Source organism: Giraffa tippelskirchi, chromosome 5 (genome assembly GCF_054371585.1).
Source record: "Giraffa tippelskirchi isolate mGirTip1 chromosome 5, T2T-mGirTip1v1.2.pri, whole genome shotgun sequence".
NCBI classification, from domain to species: Eukaryota; Metazoa; Chordata; class Mammalia; order Artiodactyla; family Giraffidae; genus Giraffa; species Giraffa tippelskirchi.
The window spans coordinates 120,661,130-120,684,397 of record NC_137279.1 but is presented as its reverse complement, the minus strand read 5'-3'; the positions used below and the strand labels follow the sequence as shown (position 1 = coordinate 120,684,397).

At 33.1% G+C, this 23,268-nt stretch overlaps 1 protein-coding gene across 1 annotated transcript in view; it reads left to right on the top strand.

The window, feature by feature from the left end:
* Nucleotides 1-23,268, top strand: part of SLC30A7 (solute carrier family 30 member 7) — a 103,441-nt gene that overhangs the window by 16,886 nt on the left and 63,287 nt on the right. Inside the window, exons 3-8 of the mRNA XM_081493139.1 lie at nt 776-889; nt 4,968-5,055; nt 5,702-5,828; nt 14,396-14,539; nt 19,227-19,277; nt 22,199-22,334. Coding sequence (XP_081349265.1) covers nt 776-889; nt 4,968-5,055; nt 5,702-5,828; nt 14,396-14,539; nt 19,227-19,277; nt 22,199-22,334 — 660 coding nt within the window. The remainder of the gene's footprint in view (nt 1-775; nt 890-4,967; nt 5,056-5,701; nt 5,829-14,395; nt 14,540-19,226; nt 19,278-22,198; nt 22,335-23,268) is intronic.

Below are 23,268 nucleotides of genomic sequence, written 5' to 3'. Positions count from 1 at the left end.
TATTTATGACCAGAGGTGTGCACATTTTTTTCTTTTTTTGGTTAGGTCATTAGTGTGGGGATTTTGAATCTATCTGGTCAATAGTTGAGCTGGGCTATTGTGTTTTGGTATTACTAGTTAACATTCTCAGGTTTCAGCAAGCCCTGCATACCTGTGCCATAAGAGAGGAGTCTCTCTGTGCTCTTTCTTGGCTCTCAGAGGTAGATTGCTGTTGTCTTTTGCTTTAGGCAAGGCTTTGGTTGGAGAAGTGGGGGGATGGGTATTTGGTTCTCCTTTTGTAGCCTCAGTATTGGGCAGGCCCTTTACCCCTGAGTGTAGGAGTGAGTGTTGTTAATGTTCCTACCCCATTTCTCACCACTCTTGCCAGTGTTGTATAAAAAAAAGAAGGGCCTTGATCCTCTTCTCTAACAGCAGACCTTTGCTTTGTATCAGTGTAAGGTCTTGAGCCCAAGCTGGCTTCAGCCTTGCCCCCAGTAGCAAATGGCTATTTTTTCTGTTTTTCTTTCAGTGACAGCCGACCTTTGCTAGTCACCAGAGGGTGGGCATATTCCTATCCTTCTTTCAGTAGCAGCTGGACTTTTCCTTGGGTAGGGGGTGTGAGGGTGTCTTCTCAGACACTTAAAAATTATCTTAGATATTTTTCAATATATCATATTTCAGTGTTGTCCTTTCAGAAGATTAGTTCCTGATAAGCAGAGGCTGAATCTTAGATTTTTAGAGGATGACTGCTATTTGATTATTATTGTAATATGCCAATGTGTTTGTTCTTTTCCAGCTTAGGTTTGATTTCCGACTCTTTTCACATGTTTTTCGATAGCACTGCCATTTTGGCTGGATTGGCAGCATCTGTTATTTCAAAATGGAGAGATAATGATGCTTTCTCTTATGGGTAAGACTTTTTAAAAACATTTTTATTGAAGTATAAGAAATACAGAAAATAATACATAAATCTCAAGCTCACTTAATTTTCACAGTTGAACACACTTATGTAACTTGAACCCTTGAAACCCCCTCATGCCTCCTTCTAGTTCTTTAACACTCACCTTCCACTTTCCTGACTCTATGGGTTAGTTTTGCCTGTTTTTGGACAATTAGAATCTATAATATATAAATTTTTTAGGCATCTTAAGTTCCTTTGCATCTTCATTTTACCAGAGAATTTCAGGTGAGATTGTTACTAGATAGAGGACTTTCCCAGCTCTTAAAATTTTCTTTTTTTTTTTTTTTTGAGAGAAGAGGAGGAAAAAGAAAAAGTTTCAGAATATGAATATGATTATGCTTCCTTATTTTTCATTTTTGGTTGATATTTTGTTTACTTATTGTCTTCAGCTCTGCCTTTATGTAGACTACTTCTCTTATTTTTGCTGAATTCAGACAATTAATCAAATATTAGGAAAATGTTTTTATGCTGAAGGGACTTGCTCTGAACATCTGGTCTCACTTCTGAGCCTAGTAACCTTAGAGGCAGAGCTTTCTTTATGCCATCTCTGATTGGGGGAAACAATGGAGTTTCCATTATTTGATTTACTTGGCCTGAATGTTTTCTTTCTTTCTTTTTTTTTTTTTAATTCAGAATATTTTACAATGTAATTATATTTATGTATTGGCAGCACTCAGAACTAACATCTGCTTCGTCTCTCTTCCACCTGCTTTCTTGTTCCTACTCCCCTCTCTCACCTGCTTGTTTGTTCAGTTGCCCTAGGTCTTTTCCCCTCTTTTTTTTGAGTGCTGTCTCACATTCTCGCCTTTCTTTGCTGTCTTTCCTATTTTCATTCCATCTCTCATTCTTGCCCCCATCCTCCTACTCATTCTCTCCCCTTTATTTCTCCTAAACTCCCTTCTCTCCTTTTCTGTTCCTTCTTTCTAGTTACTTGGGTCTGTGTTCAGGTTTTTTCTCTTCCTCTCCCTTCTACTCTCATTCTTTCTCCTTCCCTCACATCTTTTCTCTTATTTTTTCCTTTCTCCTGCTCTGTCCCTCTATGCTATACTACTGTACCCCTCAGGTTCTTTCTTTTCTTTCCCACCCCTTAACCTCTTCAGCTGTAGTTTTTTTTTTTCTTCAGGCTCTCTTTCCTTCTTTCACAAGTTGCTCTTCCCTGAGAACTTCCTTTCTTGTGCAGTTTCTCTCATTCTCTCCCTCTTCCACTCACATCCACCTTCTTACATGAACTGTCTCTTGCGTCTCTTCTACTCGTAGTCCTCTACCGCTTCCTCTTTCTTTCTAGCTTTGCTTTGGTTCTTGAGTAAGCACATACTGCTGGCATGAGCTTTTGTTCTCTTCAGATGTTTATTGAGGATCCACTAGGATTTGAATACTGTGTTACTTCTAATGATATCAGAATGAATAAGGTATGACTTCTGCCTCAGAGGCACTTGTAGTCTGATGGGGAAACAGTTCTGTAAAAACACTGTAATAACTATACATTGTATGACAAGTGCTAAAAGAGAGATATGTGAAATTCTGTGGCAGAACTTTCTGATCTGGGATATAACCTAGGTGATGTGGTTACTTATAAAGTTATAAAAAGTGAGACAAAAAACAAATTATATTGTTTTTATAGTATGGAGCAAGAGATCCTGTTTACAAATCCAAACAGCTTGAAAACTCAGAAAAGAACCTATTCCATGGCACTATATAATCAAAGATTCTTAAGTATATTTTGAATTACTAAAGAAAGATTGTGTGTGAAATTATAATTTTGTGTTGGAAAATTAGTAATTCATACATATTTCGTATAAAAAATCAAATTAGAATATCTTATTAAGCAACATTTCTGGATAAACAGTAACTAAAAATTCTTAATTCTTAGGGTATCCTGTTTTCTGTTCAGAATGCATAATATCCTGGTATAAGGTGGTTTTTAGAAATGGCTTTGAATACCTTCAGTACCATAGCAGGTTTTACTAATTCAACTTTAACTAAAATATATGAGAGTAATATTCTTGCCTCCTTTTAATTTTTATATCCTGTCTTCTTCTTTGCTCTTTTTTTTCTTTTGAGAAGGGAAAAATTAGGGAATAAAAGCTGATGTAACATTTCAAACTGTTAGTAATTCTATAGTAGTAAGTAGCAGCAGTAGAAATATACTGCTGTTTTGCCAGTATATCAAAATGTCACCAAATAGGCGAAGCCAGTGATGAATCCCCAAATCTCCAATTCAATATGATCACAGTAGCAGACTGACTGCAATAGAAGAAACAGTAGGAGGAATCTCAGAGGCAGCAAAAGTTTTTCAGTATTTTTTTATGTGATGTCACCATTGTGTCTTGTTACAGTCCTAATTTTGAAATAGTAGAGCCAGAATAAAAGTAATACACATCTAATAGATAGGTGGATGTATATGTACATGCTAATATACATATGTACATATACTTGTATATTTTTTGCTTTGGGTAAGGAATACAGGTGCCATCATTCTTAAATAGGTAATAGTACATTCATGGATCATACATTTTAATCCCCAGACTCAGTCCGTTCAAGTAAACACAGTCATTTGTAAAAGCAAGTGTGTCTGGACTTTACACGTTTTTCATTTTAATCCAGCAATCAAGTTTAGCAAATATATTAAACCTAATTAAATCACTTTAGCCCAACTATTTATCAGAGTTTATGGAACACCTACTAAGCATTAGGGACAAAGAGATACCTGAAAACTGATCTTGCCTTTGATCTTGAAATCTAGTGAAACTCAAGGACAAAAGGCTTTCAATCATGCATTAGCTATGAGATTAGAAGAGTGGATTAAAAGAAAGTGCTTTTTTATTTTGGAGAAGTAAACCTGCTGATAACAGATAAATTCCTAAGTGTGGATTGTGGAAGGCAGGCAGTAAATTCTTTGAATTTAATAATAAAAAATGTTTATGCTTTGACAAATAATATATTAATTCACTTATATGTATTAGAAGGTAGATATATGCTTTATTTCTGAGTGTAGATATATATATACTACTTTGAAATGTGCTTTACAGGGAAAACTCCAGTATAACTGTATGGAATATATTTTAAAGAGTTTGTTCTATTTACTTTAAAAATATTTCTGCAGTGAAAATTGTATTATCTAGAAATTACCATAGAAAGCTTGAAAAAATCATATTTTTGATGCTCCTATTACATTGTTTAAGGACCAGAGTGAATGACTGCTGTTAGCACCCTTTGAATAATGTCTGAACATGTTAAACTGCCAAGTTAAAGTTGTTTCTAATAACTTTAACTAAGCCAAATATAGCTCATGAAAAAATAAAATCTTTCCCCAATGCTTCACACAGGTAGGAAGCAGAAAGCTTCAGAAGTCCATGGAACAAAAGACAGGTATTTTAAAAATAGTTTAATTCAAATTATGTGAAACTAAAATTGATTCTAAAATTAGGTAATTGAAGATTTTTTTCTTAAATTTATTCATCTTTAGAAGAAGAGTGATAGAAATATAAATCTCAAGTTGTCTCTGGGATAATTCAGAACTAATTTTTTTTTCCTTCGGATCAAAGCTTTACTTGCCAGAGATTTGAAAGCTGAAAGATACAAAGCAAAAAGCATAAGGAGTTCTTAGAAAAGAAGGAATTAATAAGTTACAAAAACCCTTTTTCAAGCTCTCTTCCTCAACTTTTTATCTTTGTATCCTTCCTTCTTTCCTTCTTTGCCTATTCTTCCTTCTCCAGTGGCAGCTTGAGATTTACATTTCTCTGAAAGGTCTCTCTAAAACTGCTTACTCTAAAGAGGTCTTTTGGTTGGCTTGTAGATATCTCTGTACTTTATGGCATTCTTCTTTAAACATAACTCATAGTAATTATTTATTTTCTCAATTTTATGACATATGTACGATAAAAATACTATACTATAAACACTGGGACTTTGTTGACTACATATAACTGTATAGTATGGTTTAGTACCTCTGAATATATGTAAATTTATGATTTGGTTTTCTTTTAAAGAAAAGCTTAATTCAGTTGTTTACTTTGCTCTTCTCTAGGTATGTTAGAGCGGAGGTTCTGGCTGGCTTTGTCAATGGCCTGTTTTTGATCTTCACTGCTTTTTTTATTTTCTCAGAAGGAGTTGAGGTATAGTAGATAATTAGAGCCAGTAAATTACATTTCTGTAATGAAAATGTTTACTAACTAAACATACATGTAATAGAGCTGTTTTTTCACACTATCATTGAGTATTTACTGAGGCCAGTCTTGGGTTGCATAAAGTATTATGTGTATATAAGAGAAACTTACAAAATAATTGGAAAGTTATATGTGAAACTACTTGAAAACAAATAGTAGTGCTTTGTAAGCTGTGAATGATGTTTTGACACTATGAAAAGTAAACACACAACAATCCTGGTGGTGAGTTCTTTTGGAAATAGTTCTTAAGATAGAGTCTGAGAATTTTGCCAATGAATCTTCAATATTTCAATGTTTAAGACAAGCAAAAATTTAAAAGTTAATCAACTTAAAATTAATTACAGTATTTTAAGATTCTAAAGAAGGATGGTTTTAGTCCAAATATTCATGCCTTTAAGTGTACTTACTTAAAAATAATAATTGTTACCTTTTCTGAAATATGTGAGCAATGGTTTTATTTCTGTTAACTGTTTTACAGACAGTTTTGGAGTGGTTTTAATTATGAAAATAAAAAGTTTTGCTTGCTTTTTGTTTTTATCAATTGATTAGTCAGAAATTATATCAATACAGTTTGTTTGTATTCTATGTTTTCTAGAGAGCGTTAGCCCCTCCAGACGTACATCATGAGAGACTGCTGCTTGTTTCAATTCTTGGGTTTGTGGTAAACCTAGTAGGAATATTTGTTTTCAAGCATGGAGGTCATGGACATTCTCATGGCTCTGGTATGATGGTTAGAACCCTTTGTTTCTTCATTTCTGGTTTCTGTCATAATTATTCAGTTTTGAAAATTGATGATTTTTGAAGTCTAACTCTATATTGATTTTTAATAACAAGAACAATATGTTAATTGACTCATATTAATGTCTTCCTGAACCTTCCCCTTTTGTGGCTTCTCTGAGTTATAGTATCATTTTGGTGTGGCTACTTTAAGACCTCTGTAGCTCATCTGTTTAGTGTGATAACATTTATATAAAGCAAATACCAAAATGACAATACAAATTTAAATATTAAAAAATCATAGTGTATGGGGGTATGAAATTTATAATACAGTCTGTCTTTGAGATCTTTTCACCTGGTGTCCATCACTGTACCTTCTCTTGTTCACAGACACATAAAATTGCATGGTGTGGGTTACTGTGGTTTATTTAAACGGTCTTCTATGGATTGTCATACTTCCTTATGAAGGATATCTTTATGAACACATGCAAACGTTTCTCCAGAGCTGTGCTGTCCTATATAGTAGTTGTTAGTCACATGTGACAATTTGTTTAAATTATGGTTAATTAAATTTAATAAAATTAAGAATTCAGTTAATGACATTTCAAGTGCTCAGTAGACACACAGGGTTACCATATTGGATAGCAAATATAGACAATTTCCATCATCACAGAAAATTCTTTGAATTGAAAATTTCTTGAATGTGAATAGGATTGCTGGAACACAGGATATATAATGTTTAGTTTCAATGGACATTAGCAGTTTGTCCTCTGAATGACTCATTTACATTTACCCCAGCATAAAATGTAAGTACTAGGATTCTTTCACCCATATCAGAACTTACTATTATGGGTTTAAAACCATTTTGCTGATATTTTGATAAAAATGATACCTCATTTTATTTGGTATTTTTTTGACTAGTGAGGTTGAAAATCTTTCTGTATGCTTTTTGGCCATCATTCAGATTTTTTCCTCTTCTGAAATTGTCCCTTCCCCCTTTAACACCCCATTTTTCTATTGTCTTATTATTAATCCATTTACAAGCTTTTGTTTATGTATTTTGTATACTAATTCTTTGTTTTATGTGCTGCAGATATCTTTTCCCAGTCTGTGGCTTGTCTGTTAAAACTTTTATTTAGGGGTTTTTAATTTGGATATAGTCTAGTTTCTTTCTATTTTTTTGTCTTATATAATTTGTGGTATGTTTTCTGCTTTTTTTTTAAAAGGAGTTCCTATCTCTGATTCATAAAAATATTCTTATTATTTAATACTGTGAAAATTTTGGTTTTTGTCCAAACTACATTGGTACTTCATTTATATATATTTTTGTGATGGAGTGAGTTAGGACTTTTTTTTCTCAGTGTGAATAAGCAGTTTTCCAAGCACCATTTATTAATTTGCTCTTTACCTCACTGATATAAAAGGACACATTTAGCCTAAATTACCTTATATATCAGATTATTTTTGGCCTCTTCAGAATCACTCAGGACTAATTGCTGTAAACTTTATGTTTTAACATCTGGAAGGGTTAGTCTCATCTTTCTCTTTTTTTTTTTTCCCCTCCAGAGTTGTTTGGGCCTGTCTTGCTCATTTGGCATTTTTAATCACCTCGTCAGGTTTTATGAAAAATCTTTTTGTGATTTGATTGGGAATGCATTGCCTTTATGTTTAATTCTGGAGAATTAACATCTTAAATTTTGAGTCCTCTATTAAATTGTCTTAGTAACTTTGATTCATTTTTAGGTATTTGAAAAGTTTTTTCTATTAAGAATGGAAACTATTTTTCCTATTTGTCTTAATTACATAGCCAGAATCTCTATCACAGTGTTTAGAAATAGTTATAGCTTATATCATTGTGTCAACCTGTATAATCACCTGGGTAAACTTTTAAAGAAACACTGATGCCCAGATTTAATCCCAGAATATTTACATCAGAATCTCTGGAGGAAGAGACCCCAACGTCAGCATGTTTTGAAGCTCTCCAGTCAACTTTAATGTGCAATAAAGGTTCAGAACCATTGCTGTTTAAAAATGCTACTGAAGTTTTACCAATGAGTCTGATATTTGTGGTCTGTTTCTGATAAAACTGTGTTACCAAGTTAAGAATATTTTTTTTCCCTACATCTATTGAAGTAATCATTTTTTTTTTCCTGCTTTAGTTAATTTAAAGTTGGTAATTATGTTGATAAGATTTTTCTCATGAGAAACCATCTTTTAATTTGGGAGTTAAAACTTTGGTCTGTGATCCATTTTTATGTCAATTTTTGTATATGGTATGAGGTATAATCCAATATCATTTTCTTATATGCAAATGTGTGCCTGTCTGAACAGAATTTTTTTAAAGGATTGTTTTTCCCTATTGAATTGTCTTGACACCCTTGTCAACAATCAATTGAGAGTTTAAAAGTTCTGTACTGTCAATTCTATTTTGTGGATCTGTATGTCTGTCCTTATGCCATTACTATGCAGTTTTGATTAATGCAGCTTTTGGGTATGTTTTGAAATTAAAACATTTGAATTGTCCAACTTTATTCTTTTTTAAAGTTACTTTGGCTACCCTGGGTCCCTTCTTGGCATTTCCATATAAACTTTAGGATCAGTTTGTCAATTTTTGCCCAGAAAGGGCAGCTGGGGCTTCGATAGAAATTGTACTAACTCTGTAGATCAATTTGGGAATTATTGTCATCTTAACATCTCAAGTTTCCTGATCCATGAACATGGGATGCCCTTCCATTTATTTTTAGCTTCTTTAGTTTCTTGCAACAGTGTTTTGTAGTTGTTAGAGTAACTGTCTTACACTTCTTTTGTTAACTTTACCAGTGGGGTTTTTTTTTTTTTTTTTGGCTGCCACTATAAGTAGGATTGTTTTCTTAGTTTCATATTTGGATTGCTCATTGCTAGTATAGTACTCTTGCCTGGAAAATCCCATGGATGGAGGAGCCTGGTAAGCTATAGTCCATGGGATCGCTAAGAGTTGGACATGACTGAGCAACTTCACTTTCACTTTTCCCTTTCATGCACTGGAGAAGGAAATGGCAACCCACTCCAGTATTCTTGCCTGAAGAATCCCAGGGATGGCGGAGCCTGGTGGGCTGCCATCTATGGGGTCACACAGAGTCGGACACGACTGAAGCAACTTAGCAGCAGCAGCAGCAGCAGTATAGGAATATAGCTCATATTTGTATATTGATATTGTGTCCTGCCACATTGCTGAAGTAGTTCATTATTCTAACAGGCTTTTAGTGGAGTGTTTAGAATTTTCTGTATATAAGCATACCTTATTTTGTTGAGCTTTGCAGGTTCTGCACTTTTTACAAATTGGAGGTTTGTGGCAGCCTTGCATCAAACAAATCTAAATGCCATGGCTAGATCCTACAGTTAAATAGAAGTAGTGAGAGTGGACATTCTTTTCTTTTTCGTGATTTTAGGGTGAAAGCATTCAATATTTCATCATTAAATATGATGTTAGCTGCATTAGCTATGGGTTTTTCAGAAATGCCTCTTATCAGATTGAGGAGGTTTTCTTTTTATTCCTAGTTCATTGGGTGTTTTCATCATGAAAGGGTATTGGATTTTTTTAATGATTTTTTTTCTTCATTTTTAAAGATAATCAGTTGGTTCTTTTATTCTATTCGTATGGTGTGTTACATTGCTTGGTTTTTAGATATTAAACCACCTTTGCATTCTTAGGATAAATCCCATTTGGCCATGGTTTGTAATCCTTTTGACATATTACTGGATTTGGTTTGCTAGTATTTTATTGAAGACTTGTGTGTTTATAGAAGACTTCTGTACTTCCCTGGTGGTTCAGATGGTAAAGAGTCTGCCCACAATGTAGGAGACCCAGGTTCGATTCCTGGTTTGGGAATATCCCCTGGAGAAGGAAATGGCAACCCACTCTAGTATTCTTGCCTGGAAAATCTCATGGACAGAGGAGCCTGGCGGTCCATGGGATCACAAAGAGTCAAACACAACTGAGCGACTAACACTTTCCACACTTGTTGTGTTTATATTCCTAAGGGATATTTGTCTGCAGTTTTCCTTTAGTATTGTTGGCTGGTGCTGATATCAGGGTAACACTGGCCTTGTATAATGAGTTGGGAAGTAATCCCTTCTCTTCTGTTTTTTGGGGTGCATAGTTGAGGGATATCTAGTGAAGTACTGATTCTTTCTAAATGTTTGGCAGAATTTGCTTGTGAAGACCAAGTGTTTCATTGTTGACAGTGTTAAAATTATTAATTCAGTTTTTTTGCTTGTTATAGGTCTATCTGATTTGTTTCCTAATGAGTCATTTCAGCAGTTTGTGTGTTTCTAGGAATTTGTCTGTTTCATCTAAATGACTTACTAATGATCTTAGATATATATTAAAAAGTATGTCTTCTTTTTCTCATAAGGTCAGCAGTGATTTTAGTCATTTTTACTTTCTTTTTTTCATGGTCAGTCTAATTATTTTTTCCTTTTGGTTTTTCTCTATTGCTTTTGTTATCTTTATTTCATGTTATATTTCTGCTGTAATGTTTATTATACACTCTTTTCCTTGCTTTTGGATTTAGTTTTTTTCTTTTTCTAATATTTTAAGGTGGAAGATTATATTATTGATTTCAATTTTTTTTTCCTTTTAGCAGAGGCTTAATAGCTACAAATATTTGTCTAAGCATTGCTATAATGTAAAGTTTGGATATGTCATGTTTTCATTTTTGTTTATCTCAAAGTATTTTTAAATTTCCCTTGTGATTTCTTCTTTGACCCATTAGTTATTTAGTGGTACCCTATTTGATTTTCTCATATTTGTAAATTGCCCTAATTTTCTTCAGTTTTTGATTTCTGATTTATTCCATTGTGATCAGATGACCTTTTATTATTTCAAATTTAAAAAATTTTTATTGAGTCTTGTTTCTTATTTCAATGACCTAGCATTTGTCTATCCTAGATTCTTCCATGTGCTTGTGAGAAGAATGTATATTCTGCTGTTGTTGGGTGGGATGTTCTATAGCTGTCTGTTAGGTATAGTTTGTTCATAGTTGTTCAGTCTTCTGTTGCTTTGTGATCTTCTGCCTACTTGTCTATCCATTATTGAAAGTAGGGTATTGAAGTCTTCAAGTAATATTGTTGTAAGTTTTCCAGTTAACTTTTTTAGTTTTTGCTTCATGTATTTTGGAGCTGTGTTGTTCAGTTCATTTATTTCTATAATCCTGGATATCTTCCTGAGGCATAGAACTTGCTAATAACATGTTCTTTTTTTCTCACAGTGATTTCTGGCTTATAGTATCATGATAGCCATTCTGGCTCTCTCTGTCTCTGTCATTTTTAACTGCTTGATGGCATTGGTATATTTTTCTGTTATTTTACTTGCAACTTATTTTTGTCTTTGAATCTACAATTTGCCTCTTATAGACAGAATATAGCTGAATCATTGTTTTTAGTCCATTTTTGACAGTCTCTGCCTTTTGACTAGAGGTTTAAAAAAATTTACACTTCATTTAATTACTATTATGGTAGAATTTACATCTGCCATTTTGATATTTGTTGTCTGAATCTTTTGTCCTTTTTGTTACTGTGATCCTCGGTTCTTGTCTTTTAAATTAAATAGATATTTTCTAGTATACCTTTTTAATTCTCTTGTTTCTTTTACTGTATATTTTCTTAGTTCTTTTCTTAATTGTTGCCCTGGAGATTACAAACATCATCTTAATTTAAAACAAATTAATAGTAACTTAATAATTCAGATTAATAGTAATTTAATAATATACAAAAACTTTGCTCAGATATATCTCTATTCCCATCTCCCTTATTTATATTACTGTTGTCAGACAAATTATATGGTTTTATGTTATAAGCCCATCAGTACAGTTTTGTAATTATTGCTTTATGCAATTGCCTTCTAAAACATTCAGGAGAAGAAACAAGTTGCAAATTAAAAAATATGTTTATCTTCTCTTGCAAGATTACTGTTACTGGTGCTCTTTATTTCTTTATGTGGATTTAAATTACTATTTACTGTTGTTTTATTTCATTTGTAGGAAATACTTTTGTTTATGTGGAAGTGTCTGAGTTTTCCTTTGATTTAAAGGAGACTTTAGTTGAATTTAGACTTCTTGATTGAGTTTTCTAGTTTAAGTTTGTTATCCCATTGTCTTTTGACCTCCCTGATTTTTGTTATGAAGTCAGCATTTAATCTTATTCAAGATCCCTTGTACATAAGTCCTTTTTATCTTGCTATACAATTTTCAAGATTTCTCTTTGATGTTCATCGATTTAACTATGATGTCTTTAGATATGGTTCTATTTGAGTTTATTCTACTTGGAGTTTCCTGAACTTCTTGAATGTGTAGATATTATATTTTGTCAAATTTGGGGAGTTTCCATCTATTATTTCTTCACGTATTTTTTATATTTCTTTTTCTCCCTCTTTTCTCTTTGGGACTTTATTTATAATTAATTTGGTAGACTTAATGTTTTCATAGGTCTCTAAGTTTCATTTTTCTTGATTTTCTTTTTTCTACCTGTTTTTCAGAGTATATAATCTCTATTGATCTATCTTCAAGCTTACTGTTATTACAGCCCAAATATGTGGCTGAGCCCTTCTAAAGTGGATATTTTATTTCAGTTATGTTTTTTTAATTCCAAAGTTTCTGTTTGGTTCTTTATTATAACTTCTATCTCTTCATTAATATTCTCTACTTGATGAGTAATCATTATTGTACTTTGATTCTTTAGACATGATTTCCTTCCATGACCATATTTGTAGTAGCTGATCAAAGTTTTTGTCTATAAAGTCAAAAATCTGAGTCCCCTTCAGGAACATTTTCTGTTGGCTGGTTTTTCTCCTATGTACATGGCATATTTTTCTCTTTCTTTGAATATCTTACTAATTTTTTATTGAAAACTGGACCTTTAATATTAAAATGACATTCAGTATCAGTTCAGTTGCTTAGTCGTGTCCAACTCTTTGTGACCTCATGGACTGCAGCACACTAGGCCTCCTTGTCCATCACCAACTCCCGGAGTTTACTTAAACTCATATCCATTGAGTCGGTGATGCCATCCAACCATCTCATCCTCTGTCGTCCCCTTCTCCAAAATGACATTGATATCAGGTTAATTCACCCTCTCTTCTCAAAGCTTGTTGTTCCTGATATTATTATAGTTATTTATCCTATTGCATGACTTCCTTGTATTAATTCATGTCCTGCAGTGTATGTCCATTGAATTCTTGAAGCTGAGCTCTGAGTCTGATAGTTACCACATTGAGAATAAAGATATTTTTTTCAGGGAACTGCCAAGTTTGGACAAAATATTGACTATGATCTGCACATGTTGCTTTTAACAGAACCTCAGAAGAAATCAGATCTCTCCAGTGTCTGCAAAGCTGCTGACTTTAGCTAATTTCAGTTGAGCTTAGGCAGGAAGTGGACTGGAACTAACCCCAAGTTAAAACATCAAGACTCTGCTGTCTTACTGAGATTTGGTAGTTTCTTGGATAGATGATTTTCAGTTCCTTTTGTGGTTTTTGTTAATTATCAGACTTCTGAAAGTTTTTAGTTGCGTTTCCCATATTTTTGTTGTTTTAGGAGACTAGCTTGCCAACAGCCTCTGTCTACCATTCTGGAAGTTGATCTCCCTATTCATAATTTTTCATATAATGCACTGCTGAGTTTGATTTTAGGGTATTTAGGATTTTTGTAAATATAAGTGATATTTTTGAATTAGGTAGCATCCAGTCATTTTTCTATACTTTGAAATAGTTTGTAGAAGATGTTTCTATGATGGTTAGGTAGTTTTTAGGTCTGCTATGGAGAAATGATTGCCCACTATTTTGTGCCTTTTTTCCCCTAAGGATTCTACCTGCTTTAATTTTACGGGTCCTTTTAGCAAATGCAGCCGTTTCCCTGCCTCTGCCGTAATGCAACCATATGCATGTATTATTTTAACTTTGTTAGTATTATATGTATGATAGTACTTGACAAAGTTTTGGGCAAGAGTTTTGTCCATGTTCACTGTTTTGTCCCCAGTGCCTGGGATGGTGCTATAACATAATGTGTTCCAACTAAGTACTCCTTGAATGAATAAGCAACATTATCTAATCTCTTTAAATCCTTTTGTGTACTTCTCACTTATTTTTATTACCAGTAGAGTCTGCCACTTCTTACTGTGCTTTTATTTCCTTCCTGAACTCTGTGCTAAGAACTCAGTATTGTTTTAATGAATCTAGGGGCTTTCTAGGTGGCTCAGTGGTAAAGAATCCGCCTGCCAGTGCAGGAGATGTCAGAGACATGGGTTTCATCCCTGGGTCAGGAAGATCCCCTGGAATAGAAAATGGCAACCCACCCACCCCAGTGTTCTTGCCTGGAAAATCTCATGGACTGTAGCCTGCAGGGCTCCTCTGTCCACGGGATCACAAAGAGTTGGACATGACTGAGTGACTGAGCATAATCATTTTAGCACTTTCTACAAATGTTTACTAAACTGAATCTGGTTTTAGCACTAATTCTTCTCGCTAATGTCAGTATTATTGTAAACATTAAGTAATACATTTTTACATACCTTTTTTTCTTACACACTTTATTTTTAGGCCATGGACACAGTCATTCTCTCTTTAATGGTGCTCTGGATCAGGCACATGGCCATGGAGATCACTGCCATAGTCATGAATTGAAACATGGTGCTGCACATAGCCATGATCATGCTCATGGACATGGACACTTTCACTCTCATGGTGAGTACAGCTAAAATAATTTCACACGGACAGTTTCTTAAACAGAAATGGCATAGATTAACTTTTCTAGTTAACATAATCTCTTAAAGATATTGCAGTCAAGTTCCTTTCTAATAAATCGGACTAAATGGTTTCTAAGACTAGTTTATTTTCAGTATAAAATGAAATTAACTTGGCATAAGGCAGTGAATATAGCTTTTTTCAGTGAGTTTGTCATAATAAAATGCCACTATTTTAAATGAGTGTCAGTGAATGGGGAGCTATTGCATTTCACCAGTTTTTTTTTTTTAATTATGATAAGGCCTTTTGTGCCATATATAGGCTTATAAAAATATAATAGTATTCAATTTTCCACATTTTTATTGTAATTTTAACAGATACCACCTGATATTTACCTCCAGTTCCCTTAGAAGTCTTTATATGTTAACTTACATAGTATTGGATACTAAGATAAGGTATTTATCAACTTACTTAACATTTTATTTTAAAATTATATTTAGTTTATTCACAAAATTTTAGAATATTATTAATCTAATAGAAACTGCTTGGGTGATACAGTTTGTTTAATCTTTAAATAAGTTATATGCTTAAAGATTGTCTGTGCTTGCCACAAAGACAGAATCCTAAAGCTTTCAATCTGAAAAGATGAGATAGGCCTTAGGATTGAGTACTAAGCCCCTAATATTTTCAGTCTCTAATATTTGCTATACTTTTGTAACTATTTATTACACTGGTCTGCTTTAAAACCTTGCTTTTCTAAGCTTTTTGCTCACATGCATCACAAAATAATTTTGATAAAAACTGTATATTCACATTCTTAGGATGATATCTAAAAAAAATTTAATGTTTAATTTCAGAGAATATAATTTGATACTTTATAAATTATATTTTAGAATGAAACTTCCATATTACTTTATTGAACATAGTCAGTGGACTCTAAATACCTTAGTGATTTGAGACCCACTGTCACCTATTTAAAAATATTTAAACAGTTATTAATTTTGTAACATCCTTTCTCCTTGAACTTTTATTTCTATTTCACTTCCTTTCCAGAATTTTATAAAGTGGAGTATACCTGTGTTAAGTCTTTAATTGGTCGTCTGTTATATTTCTTGACAATAAAATAGGTATATTAATTAAAATCTTTTAGGAACTTAAGACAGCATGTAAACGTTTCTTTCAGATGGAATTATTGTAGCTTTTACTAGTATAAAGTCAATTAAAATAATTCTGTTTTGATTTTTGATACATATATAATCATTAAAAAGCAGCATTGTATTTGAAATACATATCTTAATGAGATTATTGAAACTCTTTTTCTCAATTAGTTTATGGATAAATAACTTATTAGCATAAAACAGGTATTGACATCAATTCTGTTCCTGTTTTCCATCTTCATGATGTAAGTTCTAAGAAACCTAAAATAGAAGGAATTCTGTTATTTCAGTTTCTGTCAATTCTTTGATTACCTTCACAATTATATTCCAAAAGTTACATAATGTATCGTCAAATATTTTTGATGATCTATTAATTGGTAGTTTTATTAGCTAATCCCTACTTTTTATTAGCAGCAAAGAATTAGAAACCGTATTACTTACAAAAAGATCTGCTAGCCAATCTTTAGAGTCACTGCCACCAACATGTACAATTGACCCCTTGTTTGTTGTCCTGGAATTTTTCTGATGCTCTGGGGAATAAACTGTGATAAGCGTTTAGATGAAAAGTAGCCCTTCTTTGAGAAAAGAAAAGATTTGGAAATGACTTTAACACACAAAGAAATTATAGTAACTAGTAAATAGAAATGCCAGGCCTCAAACAGGGAATCTGACTTCAAAATCTGCTAGTAACTGTTATTCTACCTTCAGTATTTTATAAGCCAATCTGAGAATGCAAAAGTAATAGGGCCATTATTCCATTTTGCCTGTAAGAACCATTATAGTCTCACTATGCAGTACTGTGAACTTTGTATTTATTGGAATGCTGCACTGTGAGTGAAGTTAGATCGTATTTTGTTTGTTTTAAGTGCTCATGTCTTAGTGACTTAAACACTAAAAGTTTATATCTTGGATTGATTGGGTAGAGAGTAGGGGCTTTGTTCCTCATGGCCATTCAGGAATCCAGGCTCTTTCCATCTTTAGGATTCTTAACCCTTGGGTTCCACCACTGGATTCTCTGCATCTAGCTGGAGATAGAGTATATAGAAGATTGTGTAGGATATTCTTATGAGCTGAGCCTGGAAATAATTTACATCTTGTATTTTCTTTGTTTACGACTCAGTCAGGTGCACCACCTAATTCAGGTGATCCCTAACTCAGGGAGCCTGGGAAATCTAGTTAAGTTGTTTATCAGAGAGGAAGAAGAAATGGGTCTGGTAAGGAGGTAGCCAATGTCTGTCACAGAAAACAAACTTTATATCCAGAAGGATTGTCAGATTTTACATAGGTGGGAGTTATTTTATATAACTGTTATATTAGTATAGCTGAACATACGTTTTAAAATAATTATGTCAAAAATGACTGTTGGATCTCTTCAGTGACTGATATTGGGAAAACTGGACAGCTGCATGTAGATCAGTGAGTTAGATGACACTCTCACACCATGCATAAAACTAAACTCAAAGTGGCTTAAAGACTTAAATACAGAACATGACACCATAAAACTCCTAGAAGAGAACGCAGGCAAAGCATTCTCTGACATAAATCGTACCAATGTTTTCTTAGATCAGACTCCCAAGGCAATAGAAATAAAGACAAAAATAAACAAATGGGACCTAATCAAACTTACAAGCTTTGACATAGCAAAGGAAACCATAAACAAAATGAAAAGACAACCTACTGACTGAAAGAAAATATTTGAAAATGATGCTACCAAAAAGGGCTTAATTTCCAAAATACACAAACAGCTCATACAACTCAATAACATAGAAACAAACAACCCAATCAAAAAATGGGCAGAAGGTCTAAATAGACATTTCTCCAAAGAAGATATACAGATGGCTAATAGGCACATGAAAAGATGCACAACATCTCTAATTATTAGAGAAATGCAAGTCAGAACTACAACGAGGTACCACCTAACACCAGTCAGAATGATCATCAGGAAAAAGTATACAAATAACAAACGCTAGAGAGGATGTGGAGAAAAAGGAACCCTCCTACATTGCTGGCAGGAATGTGAATTGGTGCAGCCATTGTGGAAAACAGTATGGAAGGTCTTTGAAAAATTAAAAATAAAGTTGCCATATGATCTAGCAATCCCACTCCTGGGTATAGATCTGGAGAATGTTGTTGTTGTTCAGTCCCGCACTTGTGTCCGATTCTGTGACCCCATGGACTGCAGCATGCTAGGCCTCCCTGTCCCTTATCTCCCGGAGTATGACTAATTCAAAAAGATGCTCCCCAGTGTTCACAGCAGCACTATTTGCAGTAGCCAAGACATGGAAGCAATCTAAATGTCTATCAGTAGATGAATAGATAAAAAAGATATGGTATATATGCACAATGGAAAGTACTCAGCCATAAGAAAGAGTGAAATAATGCCATTTGCAGCAACATGAATGGATTTAGGAATGTCATAATAAGTGAAGTTAGTCAGAAAGAGGAAGATAAATACAATATGATATTTATCACTTATATGATAAATCTAAAATATGGGATTAGCAGATACAAACTACTATATATAAAATAAATAAGGTCCTACTGTATAGCACAGGAATATCTTATAACAAACCATAATAGAAAAGAAAAAAAATGACTGTCTTTGTCTGGACTAATTATGTATAGACAGAAATCTCATGCCCTGATCAGGAGCCTGATTTTTAGAACAGTTACTCTTTTAGCTCTCAGGATTTTCAAGATGACTACATCTTTCTTCCCATGCAGCAGTACCGTATTTAGACAGAAATCATTGCATAACCTTATGTTTTTATAATTCTTCTGGCATTGTCACGGTGTTCCATCAAAGCTGTAGTAAACGAGGGTTGGTCCACTCTTTGTTACTGTGGGCCAAGAACTAGGACTCTGTTAGTCAAAAATCAGAAAGCTCATCAGTCATCCTGATGCTCCCTTACAACAAATACTGCTGATCATTTACGTTGTTTACCTGTATTTTTGCTTCGACGTTAATGTTGATTAGTGATCTTCCAACTATTTAGTATAAAAATTGCAGTATATTTTTTATTTCATCAAAAAGGCAAAATGAAAAAGTATTTTTATCTCTTTTGTATGAAAATCTTGTCGCGTTCATCTAGAAGCTATTGGGAAACTGTTTGTCGTAGTCTAGTTTTCCTGGAAAATGTCTTGGTTTCATTTCTTGGTCTTATAATATCAAGGGGTAGTTTTGTTTTTTCTTAATTTTCCAGCTGTAAAATTGATGTAGCAAACTCTGTAAAGTATGCTATGGATATTAGAAAATTCATAATGTTTTTAATTTACTGGGGTTTTTTTAACCAAATTGCCTAATATAATAATTTCCGAAATACTCTGTACTATTGATGCATTTTGAAATTTCCTATGTCTACCTTCATTTAATTACCATATTAAATTTTAAAAATAATTTTGTAGGTCTGATGTGGCTATGTAATCGTGCATCCTTCACGATACATTTGAATGAAAAGTACTCTGAATTGCAAAAATTGAATCAGGAATTGAAGACATGTTTTAAAATAATTTAACTTAACTCTCTACAGATGGCCCCTCCTTAAAAGAAACAGCAGGACCCAGTAGACAGATTTTACAAGGTATGACAAGCTATTTGTGTATTTCTCAGTTTTATGCAACTGGTTTCATAGTTTTGAGTTAACTGTAGTTTTCCTTTAAGAAAAACTTATAACATAGTATTTGTGTTTAAAATGTTAGCCTTCCTAGTTGATTTTTTAATATGTACTATTAGGTATGTTAGCAGATGTTCTTTTAACTGTCACTGAGCTATTTTCTTAACATTTAATAAGAAGATTAAAATATTCAGAAACTAGACTGCTGAAATATATATACTCATGCCATTGACTCTAGTAATACCATAATAGTATGTTTGCCTTTGTAGAATTATTATTTTTCTAAAAATAATATTCAGTATGTTGTAGGAAAATTTTGTGCTAAAAATGTAATGCATCCAAACTCAAAAAATGTATAACACCAAGAGTGAATCCAAATATGAACTATGGACTTTGGGTCATAATGATATGTCATTTGTAACAAATGCACTATTCTGGTGGGGGATGTTGATAATGAGAGGGACTGTGCCTGAGTTGGAACAGTGGGTATAAGTAAAATCTCTGTATCTGCCACTTATTTTGCTGTGAACCTAAAACTGCTCTCAAAAGTAATGTCATATTTTTAAAAAATGTGATGCAAAGAGAGATCTTTCGCATATACATAAGCATCAAATGGTAAAACGTAAACAGGAGCTTACAAGTTATGTAAAATGATACATTACAAAATTTTACAAGCTAGAGAAAATCTGTATTGTCCGTGAACTATGGCAGTTTCTTTTTTGGGATGTGAACTTATCTTTGGCTCTGGATATCTATATAGGTTTCGTTGTCAAAGTTCCTAATTTCCAGCTGCCCATCTTCCTGCCTGTATTAATTTTTAAAAATATTTATTTATTTTTGGCTGCATCGAGTCTTAGTTGTGGCATGCAGGGTCTTTCCTTGCGGCACTAGGGCTCTCTAGTTGAGGTGTGTGGGCTTAGTTGCCCTGAGGCATGTGGGAACTTAGTTCCAGACCAGGGATCAAGCCCACATCCTCTGCATTGAAAGGTAGTTTCTTAACCACTGGACCACCAACCAGGGAGGTCCTCTTTGTTAACTTTTGACCACAGTCCGACTTTCTCACTAGCTTGTGATCCTATTTCTACTGTGCTTATTTTTATTTTCTCCACAATTTTTTGATACAGCTCTTGCTTTTTATTTTTTCCCTGGGACTATATTGCTTCACCCTGAGGAGCTCATTTCAGAAGGCTTAAATGTGCCTTCTAGTCACTAATTTTCCTTTTGTGAAATATAGAGAATTGTTTTAGGGCAGCGTTTGTTGAAATAACTTGTAATCATGCATATGTATACTATACATTTAGCCTTGATAATAAGAGTTAAGTTTTAGTTACGGAAATCATCACAAACTGAGAAAGGGAGGTCAGATTTGCCTTCCTAATTAGCTTTTATATAAGCTGTTGTAAAAATTAACTAATATTTTCTGAGTGTCCATTTATGGTGGCTGAAGCAGCCTATAGGATAACTGCCAGATACTAACACTTTTCCACATAGATACTCACAGGTGAAAACCAAGTTTACTGAATTTTTCAGTTATTTGCTGCATTTTCAGTATGACTTCTGGCTTTTATATAAGTTAAACATATTAGTTTAGATTTCTTTCTTTAGTAACTTTCTTCTTGAAAAGGTTACTGGAAAGTAAGAAGGGCATGTTTAGTTAAGGACATTTGCTAATAAAGCTGGTTTTTAGGTCACCAAGTAAGATGTTGCCAGGGACTTGCCAGTTAAAGGAAAATCAAGAGCAAAGGATTCTTTTTCCTTTCAGTGGTCAGAGCTGTTTTCAATTTGGATCCTTCCAGAACATTGATTAAAGAATATATAAAGATTTAAAGTCTTTATCATATCACTTCAGAGTTTTGCAGGTTAGGGACCCTCATCCACTTCCATGTGTATCTTCCTTAAGTTTTATTTTTAAAACTTAAAGTGATCCTGAGACTTGTTAATCTATTTAATTGTTCACTAGTTAAAATTTTCTTAAATAATGTATACTAAACTGAATTCTTTGACTTTTTAAATTGTTTTCCTGTCAAGTATCAGTTATTAAATGTTCATACATATAGGTTCGTGGGCAGTTGAAGTATTAGTATCTTGCCATTGTAATATTTTTGGAGAAGGGAATGGCAACCCACTCCAGTATTCTTGCCTGGAGAATCCCATGGACAGAGGAGCCTGGTGGGCTCTGTAGGGTCTATAGGGTCGCAAAGCATCAGACATGACTAAGTGATCAACACTTTCACTTTCAATATAATATTTAATTATTAAAAGTTAAAAATATATTTAAATCCTCTTTAAAATATTCAGACCGTTACTTTCTTTCATACCAGGTTTGAGTTTAGTATGTAACTTTAGTTAACAGTACCTTCAGGATAATTAGTTTACCAGTTTATTAGTAGAGTTATGGTCCATAGGAAAATGTTAGTCTCAAAAGGGAATAATTTTAATTACCAGCAGAGGGCTCTGAGTGTACATATATTTGTAGTTATAAACAGTGTTTTCTTGACTGATTCTTTCAGCCTAATGCAGTTTTCTCCTAACAAATTATCAGTTAACTTCTGGACTCAACCAGAAATGAATGTGCACAAAAATTTTTTTTTAAATCATGTATTTCTTCACTTCTTCATTTATATTATAGCATATTAAGGATCATGAAGAGCAAGTATAACTTACAAGTCAAATATTTTAACTCCTCCTATTTTTTAAAAAGAAAGATTATTTTAATTTCCAGAGGTACTATTACTTCTTTACTAAACAGTGAATCAGCATTCGTACTGACTTTCAAATTGGTATTTAGTTTTTTAGTATATAAAACCAAGAATATAGTTTTAAGAAACATTTACATTTTTAGTTGATCAGAAAATGTGATTTTGATTCTCATTATGCTTTATTTCTAGGTGTATTTTTACACATTCTAGCAGATACACTTGGGAGTATTGGTGTAATTGCCTCTGCCATCATGATGCAGAATTTTGGTCTGATGATAGCAGATCCTATTTGTTCAATCCTGATAGCCATGCTCATAGTTATAAGGTAAGTGTTGGTATGTTACTTTCAGATATTAAAATGAGAGGTGATAAATATCTTACTTAAATTATAGATCTAAATTATTATTATGTTGGGGATTTTTTGGTCTTCAACAGATTTCTACATAGATTGTTTCTCTTTTCATCTTACTTTTTTTTGTGTTACCTCAGGTTTGATATTTCTTTTTTGTATTTAGTGATTGATCTTCTGTAAATCAAATCAGTAGTAATTGTCTTTAATCCAGCACTACATCTGTAGAGTAGAGCACTGGAAATGTAAAATGTATTAATGTTAGAATATTATTCCTTTGACATCTGCATTTTGTACTATCAAGTGTAAAAGAATACTAAAATCTCTTCTAGAACTAGCTTTAATTTATAAATTCATGTTATTGTTGTAGAAGTCTTATAAAAATGCTTACTGAAGTATATTTATGTCCTCCTCTCTATCGAGATTATAAATTCTTGAGGAAGGATCTTGTCTTTTAGCTCTTCAGCTCTCTATTGCCTGTCATGGTACCAATGTTTGTATCAAAGTGTGAGTGTGTATAAATTCTCAGTAAGTATTAATGTGAATTAGAGGATAGTTGCTGTCTTTTAAATTTATGTCCATTTATTATTTTAATTTTTATCAGAAAAATGGAACAGTAGTGCCTTTATTTCCCAGTCTTGACTTATTTACATAGATATGTCTTGGTTGGACTCAGTTTGTCTAGTTTATCCATATGATTTTACTGTTAGTAAAGCTGTCTTTGTAATGATAACAAAAACCTGTTAGTGGGTAGACTATGATGATTTTTATAGCTTGTAGTTGAATAGAATAGACTTAAAAAATTACAATGAAATATAATCTTGTAAATTAGTCATAAATGTAGATTTTTAAGTTTTTCATAAAAGATAGGATATACATTTTAAACGTGCAGCTTATTTTTAAATTTTAT